The sequence below is a fragment of the Typopeltis vanoorti genome, chromosome 19 (genome assembly GCF_054136105.1).
Source record: "Typopeltis vanoorti isolate ZY-2024b chromosome 19, IOZ_Tvanoo_1.0, whole genome shotgun sequence".
In the NCBI taxonomy this organism is placed as follows: domain Eukaryota; kingdom Metazoa; phylum Arthropoda; class Arachnida; order Uropygi; family Thelyphonidae; genus Typopeltis; species Typopeltis vanoorti.
In genome coordinates, this window is record NC_143567.1 from 31,490,787 (window position 1) to 31,511,491 (window position 20,705).

General features: G+C 33.8%; 1 protein-coding gene across 1 annotated transcript in view; it reads left to right on the top strand.

The window, feature by feature from the left end:
• The window catches only part of LOC150095969 (fatty-acid amide hydrolase 2-like), an 88,776-nt gene that overhangs the window by 61,124 nt on the left and 6,947 nt on the right, over nucleotides 1-20,705 (top strand). The window contains exons 4-6 of the mRNA XM_090409396.1: nucleotides 1,595-1,714; nucleotides 6,039-6,193; nucleotides 15,123-15,221. Of these exons, the coding sequence (XP_090265522.1) occupies nucleotides 1,595-1,714; nucleotides 6,039-6,193; nucleotides 15,123-15,221 (374 nt within the window). The remainder of the gene's footprint in view (nucleotides 1-1,594; nucleotides 1,715-6,038; nucleotides 6,194-15,122; nucleotides 15,222-20,705) is intronic.

The window sequence follows — 20,705 nt, forward strand, 5'->3', positions numbered from 1 at the left end:
AACTCCCCATACAGCTCTTGCTCACTTACAGTCGGTCTCTCCTCCCTATCACCTACTGCTCTCAATCTCTCCATGAAGTCACATTCACAAGATTGGAAGACCTTTATAAATTGCTCATTATCTCCACCACACATTCTGCAACAGCTGTCTTTATATCATTTTCTCCTATTAATGTCATCCTGCCATAATCATTCTTTCTTTTGCTGGCTACATATCGAAAAAATCATATGTAAGAATTATACCACATTTACCACGAGTTGCCCCAGTCCTGAAAATATTTCAGGCACAAACTTTGTTTGCTTACATTTGGATAAAGAATTAAACCAAATATGTAATTGGTAACATAGCCAAGTGAAAAAACTTCCATTTCCTATCAAAATTTCTTATCTGTTACCATCTGCAAAAGATAACCTGTCACCTCTGTCATTAGCTGGTGTTTACCCAGATACATTGTGGATTAATTTGGCATACTTTGGGCAGACAGGCTGTTCTATGGAAAAAAGAATTAATGGACATCAATATTATATTGAATACATGAAACCTCAAAAGTGTGGTCTGGCACAACATACTATTGATACTAAACACAGTATCCAGTGGGATGAAGCTAGTCTTCTCCATAGAAGCAGGTTTAAATATGAACACCTTTGCAAAGAAAATTACAAAGCCCTTTAACATCAGCAAAACCTGAATCGGAATGATTGTCTCCCCCCCCCCCCCCAGGAAAAAAAAAGTTTAGGAGATTCTAATTTTATGTAAACATCAAAAATAGTTTTAATATTATTTATTAATATAATAATTTCTAGCAAGGTGCAACCATTTTTAATTGATAAACCAATTGTTGTATGTACCTTGTATTCCTGTTTTTTAATTTGCTTATTTCTATGTACTGATGATGTACTGTTATTTTCAGTATGAAATATCTGTACTTTCATTTCATTCAAGTTAATTACTGTTGTTATTACGTAATTTGTTGAATATAGTATCTTTATTGACATGTACTGTACGCCTGAATTTTATTTTCTTTGTTGTATGGTTGTATGGAATTGACAATTTGTATGGTTCCTGCTGTTGGCAGAATATGAGTGGGAAATGAGATAGTGCAAATATCTTCTTTAGTTGAAGAGATCCACGTAAGTTTTTCTGGTGGATGATGTGTTTGTCAAACAGTAATTCCAATTATTTGGAATTTTTGCTTGAAAATTTTGCTGTAACCCAAATAATTATCTACCAATATGTTCATTGCTATTAAGTAAATAATCTTGCAGCAATACAAGATATACTTACATGTTGTAACATTTATCAGATCTTCAACTAAAACATTTTTTTTTTTCATTTGTTTTATTATGGGTGTACTAGTTCTGATTATCATAATACTGCTGTTGTGTAATGTACTGCTCGAAAAAGTTGTAATTCCACATAATTACCTGACAATATGTTCAACATTGTTAGATAGGAACATCTACTGTAAGCTGTCAACATTTATCAAATCATCAACCACAGTTGTTTTTTTTTTTCTTAGATTATATGCTAGTTCTGATTATTATAATGACGCTGCTATTATTATTTTTTTGATGGTACAATGATATTTTTTCAGGAGGAGAAGGAGCTCTTTTGGCATCAGCTGGCTCTGTCATTGGAATTGGATCAGATGTTGGTGGAAGTATTCGTATACCTTCATTTTTCAATGGGATATTTGGTCATAAGCCCTCAACTGGTGAGTTATACTTCATAATATTCTGTAGCTTCTGCAATTCCATTGCTGTGAACAGGATTTTGATTATCAGAAACTCCATATACTCTTCAACCTAGATAAAATATGTTTGTAGCAAGTATATTTTCATACTTGCTTCTGTATACAGTGTCTTATAAGATTAACATTTCTGTACAAAATGTCACCATTCACATAGAATACTCTGAATATAATGTATGTAGCTTGTGACCACAGTTTACCAGTTTGATATTAATTCCTCTAAAGAATGGGGCTGTTTCAGTTATAAAACATAAACAGAGATATTAAGTCATAATAGTGCTTTGTTTCAAAGAAATTTCACTTTTTTGTTGCTTATAAAACTATCAACCAAATTGGCCTGATTTAACAATCTCTGAAAGAAAGAGATAAAATTCCTCCATTATCATCTAGTATCTATCAAATTCTATGTGATTGTAACCTGTCCTATTTTTGGCAAACAGACTGATTTGTTTTAAATATATTTCAGAATGATCAATTTTATTCAAGTCAGAAGTCTATCTTTGTAAGCACAGGATTAACAATTCTATCCACAGGATCTTGTGATGCAATGCAAATTTTGCTACATATGGGCATCTAAATTTGAATTATTCTTCAAGGAGAGAGAGCACTGAGGTTCTTTTGCATCATCCCAGACAAAATCTCAATGGACTATCCACACTCAAAACCTGGGAAATTGTTATTGACATCTGTTTTTTTTTTTGTAGGATCCTGTTAGTGTAATAGTTTGTTACCTCATTACTGCACATGAAAAGATACTCATTGTTTATTCCACACTAAAGATAGTTTGTGATACAAAAGCTGATGTAACTATGCTATATAGTATAATTGTAATAAATTATTTTTATTGTGGATACATGTGAAGTTCCCACAGTTCTCTCCAAGAATAGATCTTCATGAATGACAAAAATGGTGATAGATTTTATATTAGAAATAAAAGAATGAATAACTTATGATAAATAAAATTATTTTAATCATAGAATTAAGTACTTGCTACTGTTATATTTCTTGGTGGTTGTTTTTTCTGAATGTAATATTTGTAACACTTTGTTAATCACTTTTATCACTATGCTTATATCAATCTCTAATTCTTTCTTTGCAGGCATAGACTTCTATGGCTAATTGGTTCAAAAGATATATTTCGATGATTACACCACGTTTTTTATTATTCAGTTATACAAAATACTGAAATAATAGTTCCCAACAAGTTTCGTAAATCGTAGGATTTACATCTTCAGGGGATAAATAGTATAACTTAAAGTTTAAACAAGAGAATTAATAAATACAAATCATATTTATATTTATTAATTCTCTTTAATAACCGCTTGGCTATTCATAAACTCAAATAACACAATGCAGATATAAAACGTTATTGACATTGAATAATACTGGACAATGTCACGTATTCTCATTCACATAGTCCGAGCTCAGATTGAGGTAGATTTTTTATTAGAGCTGACCACACTTGATGGAGATTTAAACCTTGATTTTTTATTGCATTGGGTTGGGTTTTTCAGCTTTTTTTTTTTTTTTTTGCTATGTAGGACAGACAGGAAGATCTGGAGAAATACGCATGGCTGAACACCAAAAAGACGTACAATACAAAAGAGAACAAAAAACGGGTCTTGCTTTCCATACCATACCACTTCCACTGGACACGATGTACTCTGTCAAAAAATGACAATGTCATACATAGAAAACAACAGTTATATAAGAAAATTTAAAGAAACTGCTAATATGCTGAAAAACCCAACCCAATGCAATAAAAATCAAGGTTTAATTCTCCAAGTGTGGTCAGCTCTATCTACCTCAATCTGAGCTCGGACTGTATGAACGAGAACAAGAACACGTGACATCGTCCAGTATTGTTCAACATCAATAACTTTTTATATCTGCATTCTGTTATTTGAGTTTATGAATAGCCAGACGGTTATGATTTGTATTTATTAATTCTCTTGTTTAAACTTTAAGTTATACTATTTACCCCCTGAAGATGTAAATCCTACAATTTACGAAACTTGTCAGGAACTATTATTTCAGTATTTTGTATAACTGAATAATAAAAAATGTGGTGTAATCACCGAAATATATCTTTTGAATTCTATCTTTGTTCTACTTTAAGTATTCCTCCCTGTGTCTGGGATCTCTAGATATTTATTTGAATTATTTTGACTGCGCCTCAGAAGTTTCCCTTATGACACAAGAAGGCATTAATACCCTCGCTGAACAAAGAATTTACTCATATCATAACTTAGCCACAGTTTGCAGTCACGGCCAAAAATTTTCTATTAAGCTTCTTAAATCAATAACTTCTGGGTTCCCACTTTATAGGTCTGATTTTATTTAGGATCAGTGCATTACAAAAGATTAAACTGAGCCAGAAACATTATATATAAAAAAAAAATAATCAACATTTAATAACAGGTCAAAGAATTATATACAGTGCAAGTAATTAAAGCTTCATCCACAAAAGAAATCCTTATTCTTAAACAAGTATTCAAGCATGATATTCAAGGGACTTTCATATATATATTCTCAGTTAAACTCAATTTAGTACATTCCACTTCAGAATTACTAAAAATTCTTCACACATAACAAGGAACTCGTTAGGTGCGCATAGCAACCGTAATTAATCTTCTAACATGCACCACACACACACACGTCCTATAACTCCTAAGCTCTCACTCTTAACTTTAAAGACTTAGTTATATGATTGGCAATTATACTGACATACTTTCATCCCTTCTAAGTTAAACATTTCAACAAGAAATTAATTCAGCACATACAAAGATTAAAAGAATTTCAAATTAACCCAATTTCATCTTAAGGAAATTTACTACGCTCATTTGGCTTCTTTGTGGTTTAGCACAGATCTATGGGTGACTCATGCACATAAGAAAAATTGCTACTTTTTTTTATACTAATCAGTTCAGCAGTTCTTTAGGGGAATTATCTACACACACACACATAAAGAAAATGAACATTACAGATTCACGTGGGTCTCTGACTGTCTTGCATACGTCTTCCCTCCTTGTTTGTTATTTTCTTCTGGTGCTTCAGGGGGTCTCTTCTCCGTTCCGGGTTTTTACTTCTTTTCCTTCCATTTACAAGAGTCTCAGGGCACCGATGAGGAGTCGCTTCAGCTAGCGGGATACTGGATGGGCTCTTCCAGCATCTGGAATTTGACTGGCGAGGAAACTGCGTATGATGGTGGGCATGCATGTACTCGAATGGAGCGGCAAGGCTTGGACTCATATGGCAAGATTTCTCCTTAGATTGACCTCCAGATTATCCTTGGCTTTGCACTGGAAAACTGCCTCAGGTGGACGGACTCAGTCTTTCCCCTTTGAACTTATGGCACCTCTCCTCCGTGACTTCTCGTGAGTAGATTAGGCAAGATGAAAAAAAGGAAGACCTTAACAAAACTCTGAGCCTTATATCTCTCATTGCCCTTGCACTTTTTTTTAAGGTTATTGGACCCCAAATGTCCCCGTACATGTCTTGTGCGTAGTTACGAGAACCCCAGACAACATCACGAGATTGGCAGTTCTCGAACATTCGCCAACAAATCTATTCTTCTTCCTAGACGTCCTTAATCTGGCTTTGGTCTACAGGACTTTCCGATTGATGCATGCCGCACCCTTTCAATACTGACCTTGAAGGTCACCTGCTACAGGACTAGTAAATACTTTTCAAGAGAAACTGCCGACTCATGGATATTACTTTTGGTTTCAACATCATACTTTTGCCTTTAAACAATGAGCAAGTCAATTCCCTTTGGGCTTATTTTAGTGTTTATACAAAATTTGAACATAAGAAACATAGATACACTTTATACAAGGTTTTTAAGGTGTGTTCCTACTGTAAAAATCGATGCACTAGAGTTTTTATTATTTTTCATGACATCGAGTTTTTACACTACCACCAAACCTTGAGAAGCAATACAAAATACTTACCTTGTTTCATTCATCTGATCTAAAACCGAGGCATATCAGATTATGTAATTGGAGGTCCCATTAAAAAAAAAAAACAAAAAAAACACAATATTTAGGGGATTTTTACGCTAAAGAAAAATGCATGTTGCATTTTTTTTTCTTCTTGTTTTTCCCATTGATTTATTTACTTTTTCTTTTAGTAGCGATCTTAAAATGATCATTTTAAGATTTTTATTAAAAGAACACGACAACATACTTTCAGCTTGCTGGTTAATAAACTAGTGTTTTGTTCTTTTGAATAACGAACTGACACTGGATATATTAGAAGTAACACTTGCCAAAATCTTTTTTCTTAGGAATTGTATCTAATAAGGGTGAATATCCATCAGCACATGGTGATGTAAATAATCTCTTGGGAACTGGACCAATGTGTCGATATGCTACTGACTTGATACCTTTGCTAAAAGTTTTAGCTGGTGACAATGCTTCAAAATTGAAACTTGATCACTCTGTAAGTACTTATGGAAAAAGCTCAAATTGTTATTAAGTACGTTTTGAAAATCCTAATTTAATGTTTGCAGTCCTGACAAATAACATTAATTGGAGTTATTGCTAGCTTCTTCTCAACAATTTGTAATTATTAATACCAAGCTAATAATATTATGTAAATTTAGTCATGTAGTACTATTCTGTTTCCCTCCTTAAGGGTACAGCATGAATTTTGTGATGATGATTTGGAATTGTTGTGATTTTCAAGTCTATATTTTTGTGATTATTTTCTTCTACCCTTTGGCCTGTAATATCTTTGAAGGATATTTTAAGTACACCTAAACCTCTTTTTATGCGAATTTTTTTTAACGCGAATTGGGATATCAAAAACATTTTTTTTTTACGCGATTTTTATTCACTTTTATACAACCAACCTAAACTCTAAGTTAGGAAAAAATCTGTAATTCAAGAAAATTCTGAGAATTTTGTAGAATTGCATTCTCGTTTCAATTAAGAAAATTCTAAATTCTTACGGATTTCATTTATTGGGAATTCCCCGAATTACAGTACATAACTGACTGCACATAAAAAAGCAGTTCTTAGCAGTTTGAATTTGGTGTTTGACTAGACAACACAGATTTTTTGCATTTGCATTTTATAAGTGAAATCAAAATAAAAATCGCGTTATAAAATTAAGAAATAATAAATGGTAAGCTATATATAATTTTCAAACTTTCATTTCGTTAACCGAAGATTTTAATCCAGCCCTCACATGATGTTGCCGATAACCAAAAAAAAAAAAAAGAAAGGAAAGCCGTTTCCTTGGATATAAAAATTCAAATTTTAGATCGTCTTCAAACTGGGGTAGATGTGACGGCTGTTGGTAAGCATTTTGGAATCCGTGAATCAACTGTCAGATCTATAAAGAAAAATGAAGAAGCTATTAGAAAAGCGGTATGTTCTGGTGCAAAATCGAGTGCGAAATTATCATCATACATAAGAGATGTTGTTCTAGAAAAGGCCGAAAAAGCTTTAGTGATGTGGATAGAAGATATGTACAAAAAAGAATGCCAGTTGATGGAAATTCCATCAAGCAATCAGCATTGAGATTTTATGAACAGATTAAAAACTGCAGCCAGATACTTCATCTCAATTGAGGAAAAAATATAAATTTCATGCAAACAATGGTTGGCTGGCTGGCTAAGTTTATTAAAAGACATGCTCTTCATGATATAAAAATTAAAGGTGAAAAGGCTTCTGCTGATGAAACAGCTGCTAAAGCATTTCCACAAAAACTTGCTAAAATAATTGAAGATGGAGGTTACACTCGTGAACAAGTTTGGAATATGGATGAAACCGACCTTTTCTGAAAAAAAATGCCAAACAGAACTTGCATATCAAAAATGCAAAAAACAGTTGGTGGGTTCAAAGGATCTCATAACACTCCTATTTTGTTTGAATGCTTTAGGAGATCGGATGTTAAAACCACTGCTCATAAATCAATCATTAAGACCATGGCCAATGAAAGGCATAGAATTTCAAGAATTGCCAGTTCATTGGATGGCCAACAAAAAAAGCTTGGGTGACCATTGATATTTTCACAGTGGTTCCAAAAACATTTTATGCCAGAAGTTAGACACTATTTGAATGACAAGGGTCTCGAATTTAAAGTGCTTTTGATTCTTGATAATGCACCCGGTCTTCCTGCAATAGAACACCCAAATGTGCAATTTTTTTTTTTTGCCGCCCAGTACTACATCATTGCTACAACCTCTAGATCAGGGTATAATTGCAACTTTTAAAACATATTATATCAGACGAACATTTCAGTACATTTTGAACAAGCTAAATGATGATGAAAAACTGTTAGTTATGGATGTGTGGAAAAATTCAATTATTGTTTTTTTGATCTAGTTTGATTACCATTATCTGAATTGAGATCAGAAACTATGAATGCATGCTGGAAAGCTATTTGGCCTGCATGTGTTAAAGAGAATGCTCCTGTTCCCTTCAATCATACTGCAGAATTCCCCAATATAATAAGTTTGACATGTGAAATTGGCGGAGAAGGATTCAATGATCTTACATCGGCAGATATCGAAGAATTGTTAATTAATAAACCTCTTAGCAAAGATGAAATAGTGGAGATTGTTTCTGAGACTCCTGAAAGCGAAGAAGTTAATGATAATATCAAGATAACCTACTTTTACTGCTGATATAATTAAAGAAGGTCTTAAACTGGCCAGTAATTTAGGCAATTATTTTTGCCTGACATGATCCAAATGAAGAACGTGCTGGGAAGTTTTCATGTGAGCTTAAGTTGTTAATGTCTTCATACAGAGAATTATGTTGTGACTTATCTAAAGCATCAACACAGTGATTAATAACTGAGTTCATGCCTAAAACTACTGAAACAACCAGTGGTACTTTTGTTCAAGACATGACAAGAAGAATTCCATAAGTTGAGGAGGAAGTCGATGATGATAATAGCATATCTAGTAGTGCTAGTGATATTACAGTCTCACGAAAACAAAAGCTTTCGTGTTTATTATCAGAAACTGATAGCGAATAACATAATTTTTTTATAGAATCCTTAGCAAACAACTGAAATGAATATGTTTTTTTTTAAGTTATTAAACTTCATTATATGTATATGTGTTCTCCATGAAATGTAAATAAAAATCTTATGATCCTAACGAATTTAATGTTTGTTTTTTTCATTATTTTGCTTATATTTCAGGTTTGGAACCAATCTTCACTTTTTCTATGGAGTCAGTAGTTCTTTTTACACGAATTCTATTTACACGTAATTTTTAGGAACGTATCTATTGCGTAAAAAGAGGTTTAGGTGTATCTATCTTGTTCCTGTTTAATACACATATTCAGTTTGATTTTGCATTGAGTCTTCTATCTTATCATTAAGAAAATTTTCAATTTTTTTCTGATATTATTGTTGTGCATTTAATGTAACTTTATACATCATTTAACACTATATACTTCTTTTAAACTACTATTTGGGACTCAACTTCTAGCTTCTAGGACTCAACAGCAATAACTGTGATTCTTATTTTTCTCCTCTCTCCTAGTTTTCATCTTTAGCAATATGTAGATAGTTCGATATATTGCTCGAACATATTTAGTTTTGCATTTGCATCATTGTTCTCTCTCTCTCTCTGTCTGTCTGTCTGTCTGTCTGTATAGCTCATCACATCCTAAATACTGAAATTTTGAATGTAAGAATTGCAGAGGAATTTCTCAGGTAAGTAAGGTTTGAAGTAAGATTTATGCATAAATATATATATATATATTTATGCATACTTGAAAAGAGGTTGAGAAAGATCGTGGAAGAGAAACTTGGCGAACAAGAAACTGGGCTCAGCCCAAATAGAGGTTGTCAAAAGTTTGAAAACAAGAACCAAACCTTGGAGATTCAGTGGTAGACCAAGAATTAAACATTGATTGATTCAGCCAGAGAGGTGTGTGGTATGGTTGTCTGCAAGGATAAAAGTGGTGGTCTCACACCAGGTGATGAAATTCATCTCCCACCTAAAGACAATTTCAAGCATCCATGTCCAACAGTGGGATTCGAGCCCATGACTTGTTGGTTGGAGAGCAGGTATGCTAACCAGTCTGGCTGTATATATACAATTGCATGCATGTGTGTGAGAGAGTGATCTCAGTCTTGTTTAAAGTATTTTTGATCCTAATGACATTTTTAATGCCCCCCCCCATCACTTGTAGCTCACATATTCTCATATTGAATCTTCATTTTCTAGTTTGTACTTGTTTAATTTGAATTTCATACTTGCAATAATCTTGATAATTGTACAAAAATGTTATGGAAGTAAAATTCTCACTTAAATCATATGTTGTTAATTATCTTTTGTTAAAAAAACGTAGCCTACCTGTTGTGTTAATGGATTGGCTGTAACACACAAAAAAAGTTATATGTCAGTGTGTTTTAGCATATAACACAAAAAGAAATCACATTTTAATAATGATACATACCATACATGTTTATTACTATATTTAGTAATATAGCAATAAAGTGTTTTAAAGAACACTGTACTCACCTAAAGTGCATGGTGTTCTGTAAAAGTAATGCTTGTAACTCTGAAGGTGATGGCTAGTATGAAATCCAACAAAATATTATTACCTTAATACATATAACTTTGTTTTGTTTTATTAGTTTAATCATCATCATCATCAAATTCCTGCCATGTACCGTCAAGGGGTGTACAGGATATGACAGTACTACATGAAAAATTTACATCATTACTAACTTCCTATCTACAATTTTCCTCCAGTCTGTTACTTGTCAAGACTCCAACATTATCAGATCTTATATTTCTATCATCTAAGGCACTTTGTACCGTATCAATCCACCTATATCTTGGTCTTCCTCTGGGTCGTTTTCCTGCCAACCTGGCAGAGAACACTTGTTTTGCTAATCTTTCCTCTCCCATTCTATTTAAGTGGCCATACCACCTGAGATTAGCTCTGCTAACACATTCCTGGATGCTGACAATGTCAAGTTCTTTCCTAATATCCTCATTTTTAATATGATATTGCCATTGATGCCATCTGTTCACACCTCTAATCTTTCTCAGGACTCTCATATATGCAGTCTCTAGTCTTTGGTCAAGTGTTTTACTTCTGACCAAGCTCTCAGATCCATAAGTTAAAACTGGTTTGAACACTGTCTTGTATACAGCTAATTTAGTGTTCCGACTAATTTCTCTCTTATTCCATATGAATTTATTCAATTGACTTCCCACCATACCAGCTTTGCTGATTCTGTTGTCTATTTCTATATTTAATTTACCATCTTCAGTAAAAATCGTGCCTAAGTAGCTGAAATGTTTCACTTGTTCCACAGGTTCTCCATTCACAACACAGTTGACATTTTCAATAATTCTACCTATTTTCATTGTCTTTGTCTTTTTATTGCTGACCTTCATACCATATCTATTACAACAGCTATTCAATTTAGTGAGAGAATCTTGCAGACTTGTAGCTGATTTATTTAGAAGTATAACATCATCTGCATAAAGCAAAGAGCTGACATTAACATCTCCAATTTTGATATCAGGTTTAATACCACTTTCCTTCATAATGTGATCCATATAGATAATGAATAACAGAGGGGATAACGTACATCCTTGTCTCACACCAGATTTAACATTAAACCATCTTCCTGTACTTCCTTCAATTCTAACTGCTGACTTACAACTCAAATAAAGACTAAGTATTGCTTGATATAATGCCCCATTGACACCATATAACTGCAGTGTATTGAATAGCTTCTCTCTTGGCACCTTGTCATATGCCTTTTCCAAATCGACAAAACTTAAATACAGATCTTTGTTATATTCCCATGCTTTCTCGACTATTTGTCGTAAAGTGAAGATCTGATCCTGACAGCCTCTATTTGGCCTGAATCCAGCTTGTTCTTCACCAAGCTTTTCTTCCACAATTCTTCTCAACCGTTTCTCAATTATACTTGCATAGATCTTACCAGGAACACTCAATAGGGAAATACCTCTGTAATTCTCACATTCAGTTTTATTTCCCGTTTTATATATGGGTACTATGAGAGCTCTACTCCAATCATTGGGAATGTGTCCCTCTGTCCAGGCTTTCTGAACTATGCAGTGCAGCCACTGTAAGACTTTTATACCACCATATTTCAGCATTTCTGGTCGAATATCATCTACTCCTGCTGCCTTTCCACATTTCAAGCCTTTGATGGCTTTTTCTACTTCAAGTATGGATATGTATTCCTGACTGCATGCCTGGTCAGTGTTTTTTATCACTGTGCTGTCATCACTGTTTGTTTCATTTAGCAGTTTTTCAAAGTAATTACTCCATACTTCAAGGATATCTTTTTCTCCTGTTTTGATGTCACCTTTATCATCTCTAACTCCTTTTACAGCACTCTTTCCTCCATTCCTAAGCTTCTTCAACAACCTCCAGAATATTTTGCCACCTTCTTGATATTTATTTTCTATGTTCTTGCCAAAGTCCTCCCATGACTTTTGTTTAGCTAGTTTTACACACTGTTTAGCTTTCTTACATTTGTCTCTGTATTCTGTAAGAGTAAAAGCTGACTTATTTTGCCGGGAACTTTTGATATGCTTTCTTCTTTTCCATCACTGCCTCTTTAACTTCCTGTGTCCACCAGGGAGTTCTGATTTTTTTATCCTTGCACACAACCTCACCACATGCCTCTCTGGCAGAATCAATCAATGTTTTCTTCAGAGTTTGCCACTGAATCTCCAAGGTTTGATTCCTGTTCTCAAACTCTTTCATTTTCTTTTCAATAATCTTTCTGTATTTTAGTCTACAGTTCACATCTGAGAGCTGCTCAACTTTTATTTACTTTAAAACTTTCTTGCATGTTATTCTTTTCGATATGAAATTCAATTTTATCCTGCTCAAGACTAAACAGTGATCATTTCCAATTTCAAATCCTCTGTACACTCTGGTGTCCTGCACCAGGGAGAAAACATCACTATCAACAATAACATAGTCAATGAGACTTTTCTTATTCCTAGCCTCTTCTCTCCATGTCAATTTGTGCACATTTTTATTTTGGAACATGGTGTTAGTAATAACCAGTCCATGTCCTGAGCAGAAATCCAACAGATATTTGCCATTATTATTAGCTTTGCTCTTTTCTCCAAATTTTCCCAAAATATTTTTGTATGTCTCACAATCTTTCCTGCTCTGCTATTTAGATCCCCAACAAGGACCAACTTTTCCTTTTTCATTGTGTCAGTTGCTTTTTCTAAAGCGTCAAAAAATTCCTCCACTTCTACCTTAGTAGAACCTTCTGTGGGACCATAGGCACACATAAGTCTCATTGTCCAGTTCCCCATTCTCATATTTGCCCACATTACTCTACTTGAGACTGACTGCCATTCAAGAAGATTAGCCTCGTATTTTGTGTTGAATACTATGGCTACTCCTTCTTTTCCTTGATTGTCATTGCCTGAATATAACATTTTGTATTTATTGCTCAGAAGGATCTCACCAGTTTTGGTCTTTTTTTGTTTCAGTCACCCCTATTATGTCAATCTGGTACTTATCTAATTCCTCAGCTAGCTCCATTTCTTTGCCATTCAGGCTTCTTAGGTTGATAGTACCGATCTTTAACTCTGGTGATGTTGAGTTGGGGTGTGTTTTCAGATTTGTTCCAGTGGCTGACTTTTCGTTGTTCGCCCTGGTTCCCTGGCGAAAACAACAGGGGCCCTTGTTTAACTGGGCGATGCCTCAGCGGGCATGAAATTTTGTCATGTTGTACCATCATTTTTTATTTTGGTTTAACCAATAAGAATACAATTTGGTCGGCTAAATCCCAAATTGCCAGTCCATCCTTGTTCGTTCAGTATCAAAGTAGATACCCAACAGGGTGCACCACGAGAAGGTGAGGATTGGACATTAGGTCAGAAGCCCTGGTCGGTTCTCCACATTCCTTTAAAGGCTATGTGGAGGTCTCTTCTCAGTTATACAGCTTTGACCCTTAATCACCCCTTATTAATTTAATGATACTTTAATTTTGTTTGCTGTTGTTTTCACTATGAAGCACTACTATGAATAAGCACCACTGCCTGCATCTTATATTGCATCTGTGCTCATCTCCCATATCTAGACCTTTAGAGTTTGTCATTTAATCACAAAGATTAATTGAATAAGTTTTGCACTCTTTTCAGCATAGTTGATAACAGATTAATTCTGTTAATCGATTATTCATCTGGTTTTTTTTTTTTTTTTAGAAACACTTTTTTGAATTAGCAGAAATATTATTTTTCTTCTTTTACATTTTAACACTCATTCCAAATTTTGTCCATTCCAGCTCTTTTTCTAATTTTTATTATATGTTTTCTGTTTGTGATATTATTTCTAAATCTCCATTTTTCAAATCTTCAAATTAGTTTTTTTTCAGTTAAGGATATATAAGGATATATCTCACTATCACATGGGATAACCTTTCATAGTTAATTACTCTAGACATCCCAATCCTTATATTGAATTTTTGTTATCTTTGATTCATTTTATAGTGCTATTTCTTTCATTTTTAAACATTTTCAATAGCTTTTAAAACATTTTGCTTCTTGATTGATAAACTATTCCATTTTATATTCCTACAAAGATCATCCATGATTTTCTTTAGTTGATTATTTCTGTAATGCACTTAGTAATTTTTAGTAACTTTTTTTTTTTTACTAAATAGAAATTAGCTAGTCTCATACAGAGGTAGTAGGTCTCTCCTCTTTCCAGAAACTCAAGTTTTTCATTTTGCATAATGGACAAATCTGCCAGAAGATACATGATTCATAGACAAAAAATACTGCATAGTTTATGAATGGGCACATGCTGACTAGCTTACCATGAAGTTTTGATGAAATTTCTTTCCCAGGACTTCCTGTTTAATTTCTTGACTCCAGCACAATGTTCTCTCTCTCTCTCTCTCTCTCTCTCTCTCTCTTTGCAAACAACTTCACTTCATTTGCTTCCTTAGTCCCATTCACTTGCTAAAACTTTATTTAAAGATTTTCTAACTCTCACTTTTTTTCTCAATATTTGTGTATTTCAGTATCTGCAGTTGACCTCTGAAAGCTACTCAGTTTTGATTCTTTTTAAAAATTTTGTTTTAATTATTTTTAAAATTATATGTTGCAAAAAATAGGCATGCTATCAATTGTATGCCTATTTCTACTTAGCAAATCATAGATCAAGATCCTACTATGTCTCAAAAGAAAAAAATTTCTTAACTTACTGAAAAAAGTGACTTCTTGGCCCAATGAAATCATGAATAAAATAAAACTTGTTTGTGCTAAATATGGGATGCCTAAAATTTATATGTGTTTTAAAATGAAACTTCACTTGATATTAATGACAAGAATATAATGCATTCAAATTTAAGAAAGCTGTTTTCAACTGTTCAGGTGTCATTGAAGGATTTAAAAGTATATTATATGCTAAGTGATGGAGGAAATCCACTTATTTCACCAGTACATCCAGATATTAAACAGGCTATCGAGAAGGTAAGAGAAATATATTTTCACTTTTATCTAGTTTAGTGAAGAAGGCTAAAATTTTGAAATAACATGAAAATAACCAAAAACTTAAGATATTACCTGGAAAATAAATAAAATAGCATTCTACTAACCTTACAGTTCTTGAGACTACAGGAATCGCACAATATTCAGCCACTTATTTTCATATCACCAACTGGTAATCTTCCAACTACTTGATGACAAGTAAGCAGTTTTTACTCTGTCAATTACTTATCATTTGGCAGAGACAATTGGTTTTTAAAATAAACAGGAAAATGAATGACTTGACATTGGATTCCCTCAAAAGCTAAGGAGAACCAGTGCAGTTAGTCAGTTGAAAGTTATACAGCTTGTGATTGCTGAGATTGAAAATATGGCCAAGGTGCAAGCTTTGAAGTTATTTTTAATGATGTAATTTTTCAGAAACTAATTTGTTAATGCAGAGTTAGTTTTGAATTGTTTGGTTAAAATAACATATTTTATCTTTTTCACTAAAAATTAAGTACAGTCATGCCCTGAAGTTACGTGCTAGGTGGGAACAACAAAAAGCACGTAAGTCGAATTCGCATAACTCGGAGTATAATTTTGCATGTAATTTATATATACAAACATACAATTAGGACCAAAGGTTTACAAAAATACCTATATTTTTTTAAGAAATATAATCATAATTGTAGTTTTTCGTACATAAAAAAAAGAGTTATTTCAATGTCGATTGTTTCATAAAATCTAATAGATTCGTCTGACGGCATAATGTCTTTTTCTTGTCACGCAAAATTTCTTCATAGCAAGCTGATGATTTTTTTATTCCTTGCTTTGTGGCTACAATTCATTCCTCGTTAGAATGTAAGTCCTCCAAAAATCTGTAAACCTTTCTTTTATGATTGTTCTTACTGTGGATTCCTGTAGATCAAACTTCTTTGCTAGCTCACAAATTTTCATTCCGCCTTCAAAATCCTTAATGATGTTGAGTTTTGCTTCCAAAGTCAAATTTTTTCTTTTCTTGCTAGCTGTAAAAGAATCGGACTTGCTTCTTTTGGATGACTTTATTATTTTTTATGTGATAAAGTTTTTATCAAGAACATAACATTAAACAATCGCAAGGTTTGTAGACTATAAAAATCGTGTATGAATGGAGACTGCACAAAACACGTCAGTGCTTGTTCACAGCATGTGCGACACTGGCGAATGCAGCTGGCACCGGAAAGATACGATAGTGGTGAGGATTAAATACATACATATAAGAAACCGCATAACTCCGGATTCTCAGAAGTCAGGTTATGACTGTATTTTGAAATTCAGTAAAATTCTGCTAGTCACACCATTGGGTCTAAGAGTGCCAAAACAATATTTTATTGTAATCACAATACTGTAGAAGTGTCTTGAGAAATGATACAAAACAGCAGACTAATGTACAGAACAGCTTATACTGTCCATTTTCTGATATATATTGTGATGGTAGCATGTATTTTTTTTTCCTGTACTATATTACATCTGCTCATGTTAAAACAAGGCATTGACATTCAGATGTAGGGGAAAAAAAATACAAGGTTATTATATAAGCATTTCCATAGTCTTGCAGACTCATTGTGGAAGGCCCACACTAACAATTATTCACTTCACAATTGTCATGCACAATACTTTACCAACAAGGCACTTAGAACCACCTCTGGCAACCTGTTCCACTTGTTTATTGCTCTTGCTAACCACACTTACAACTTCCAAGGATAACTCCTTGTTCTCTCCTGTCCAGTCACTATTAAAATATTTTTTTAGGATCTCTATAAAATATCTTAGGAACTTATCTGTTTCTGTCATATCCCCTCTTTTCTGCCTGTCAGCTAAACTTTGTAACATACAAAAGTTACAAAGCCAAACTTATCTTACAAGGTTAAACTCTTATCAACATAGAGGACACTTCATAAGCCATTACCCATTTTGGTCACTTTCCTCTGAATCCTCATCACTTCCCCAGGAATCCCAGGCAACCAAATTTGTTTGCTGTAGTCTTAGCCAATGTGTCCTAGTTGAATTCAAAGAAAAGTTTCATTCAACTAAGGCACTTCATATTTACAGACAGGTAAGTTTAGTGCTCCTACATGAACAAATTGCTGCTACTTACATAGAGCTTTCCAAATTCAACAGCGCTATAATGACTCTACATGAAAAAGAACTGTTTAATTTTTCTAAATCCTGAAATGTGGACTGTCCTATATCATATCTCCAAAGTGTCAGCAAAAAAATAATTCGCAATGGTTAAAAGCAAACACCTAAAAAAATTTGAAATCCTCCAACAATGCTATTGCCCAGACCATAACATTCTTGAGATTGTGTGGTTATAAATTTATCATTAGGTAATAGCAAAGCTATTACACCTAAACAAGTTACAAAGCTAGAAATTATGATGAACATAGAATGGGGCATCTACAATCTTCCTCTTCAATAGCTAGTAATGTTCATTTAGACATAGCAAGCATCCTGACCAACTCTGAATCACTTAAAAGTAATATACCACAGAATGAAATAGCTGGTTTAAAAAAGATATAAGAACAAAAATACTGTGATTACTAAAGCTGATGAAATCAAGAGAATTACAACAAAAAAGTTGGATTTTTTGGATGACAATTCTACTTAGCAAATCATAGATCAAGACCCCACTATGTCTCAAAAGAAAAAAATTTCTTAACTTACTGAAAAAAGTGACTTCTTGGCCCAATGAAATCATGAATAAAATAAAACTTGTTTGTGCTAAAACATCCTATATAATATGGGATGCCTAAAATCTATAAAGCTAATATTCCCATACACCCTATAGTTGATAGTATAGACAGTCCCACTTATAAACTTGCTCAACGGTTAGCTAACTCATTTGTCCCCCTTAATGGCAACTCCTCTACTTGTATAAAAAAAATTGTTCATTTCAAATCACTGGTTAAAAATCATATCATTAAAAATTAAAACATAATGGTTAGTTTTATTATTATTATGGGTATCTCCATGGAGTCAGTAGACTCATCATGGTAGACCCAAACTATCAAAACAGTATCTATCATACCTCTTCTTGAATTCATTTACAGATGAAGAACTCACAACTGAGTCAGGCAATGCATTCACCCCCCTCCAAGCAAAAAATTTAGTTCTCACACCCTTGTTAACCACATTTTTCCTTAATTTCCAAGGATGATCTCTTGTTCTTCAATCACTATCACACAGCTGAAATATTTCCCCTGCATCAATCTTATAAAAATCTTTTAGTAATTTAAATGTTTCTATCATATCCTCTCTTTTCCACCTATCAACCAACCTCTGCAATCCACAACCTCCTCATCTCCAAGGAATCCAGGTGACCAGACTTGAGCACAGTAATCCAAATGTGGAAGTATCGACGCCTTATAAAGGAGAATAATAACCTCTTTATCTCTGGATGTTAGTGTGTTCTTCAATAACCAAGTAATCCTATGTGCAATCTTGGACACCTTAGCAATGTGCCCACTGAACTTCATCTCCCTATCCATCAACACCCCCAAGTCTCTAGCCTCATCAATCTCTTGGAGTACCGTTCCATCAATGTGATACACAGCTGGTAATCTTTTAATCCCAGTTTTGATGTCACTTCCTTATTTGTTAATGTATTACTAACAGATTCTGTTGATTTAATAAAGTAACTCCTCCCCCCCCTCCTCCTGCAATATCTTTGAATTATTCAGATTTACTGTGTATGCAGATTACTTTACTTGGTAAGGAAAAGTTACAAATTCCCCCACCCCCTCCTTTTGGCTAACTTTTACATGGAGCATTTTGAGAAAAAAAACCTTTACCAAGCTACTTTCAAACCTTTAGTCTCGGTAGTGTAATATTTTTAGTTTTTATTTTTGTTTTTAGTTCGTTTATGTTGAACTGGACCTTTGTAAAAATATCTATATTATTTATTTTCTTATTTTAACTTCTTAATTTCTTGTCGGTCATAACTCCGAGTTGTAATCGTTGCTTGAGCTAGTCTTAAAACCTTTAATCCTTTAGTCTACAATTTCATTCCCCCTTCTCAAGGTCGTAACTATGCTACCTTCACGTGTGTGTAGTTTAAATTTAGAAATTGCCTCTGGCTGGAGCCAATTTCTTTGTCTAACTTGCTGGCTTTCTCTAACACTGATCTTTAAAAATTTATTTGTATTAACGACTGCACCATTAAAGATCACTCAAGGATTGTTTGTCTTTCCTATACGTATAAGAGAAATGCTCAGCAGAACACGGAAATATCTCTAATATTCAATTCTTAATCAAGCAACGTTAGATACTTAAGTTTAGTCAGTCGTGGCTACTTTTAACTTTAAGGACACACAGGTTCTATCTTTTTATGAGAAGTGCATTGGTAAGTCAAAATCTGGCAAGTTATTTAACAAACAAAATAATTTATTCATACTGAAACATGGTAATTACAAATTAAAAGAGAAAAGATTTCACACATATCAAATCTATCAGGCTGTTATCATTTCTGCCAAGTAACAAAGCAATGCACATGTCTGGTTCTCAACTTACTTAAATCAGTACTTCTAGCCTTTAGCTTAGAGACAATAGCAAATATTTACGTTCACATATACGTCAGACACATGGTTAATTTCACACACACTTTAAAACAATTTAACTTAGACCAATGTCAGAATTATGCTTAACGAAATTTCACATTCAGTCTCTCCTTCAAACATTAACTCTTGTAGAAAGTCTTATATAAGGTCACAACTTTGCCATTGCTCCTGGGATTCGCCACCTTCCAAAGTTATTTAACAAACCTTCCAAACCACATCGCCAACGATATTAGACTGGATGTAGCCTGTTTTGTCACAAAAGCAAAACCACCAAAAACCAACATATCCATTAGTGAATACAAGTCTCTACAGGATTGAAGGAAAACAAAGAAATAGTTATCACCAAAGTGGATAAGGGGAATGCCACTGTGGTACTCAATCATAATGACTACACAGGTAAGATTAAGGCTTTACTATTAGATTGAGCTACTTACCTCCCCATTGAATACAATCCCACCAACTCACAAATTAGAAAACTCCATAGACTCCTTAAGAAGGTCACTTCTTGGCCTGTGAAGATTACTAACTAAAACCATATAACTCTAGACCCACCCCCGTATATATGGGCTCCCAAAAATACATAAAGAAAATGTGCCATTACGTCCCATAGTGGATAGCATTGATTCCCCCACTTACAAACTAGAGCGCTTTGGCTAAATATTTAGCCAAAGCGCTCTCACACTCTACTGGCAACACACCATCACACATAAAAAAAAAAAAAAAATCAGCCCACTTCAAAGCCAGTATAGAAAACCTTACACTCCAACATAATGACATAATGGTCAGTTTTGATGTCTCCTCCTTATTCACAAATGTCCCCCTCAAAGAAATCTTAGAGTTAATCCAAACTAAATTTCCTCCTGATATCTCAGCCCTATTTCAGTTCACA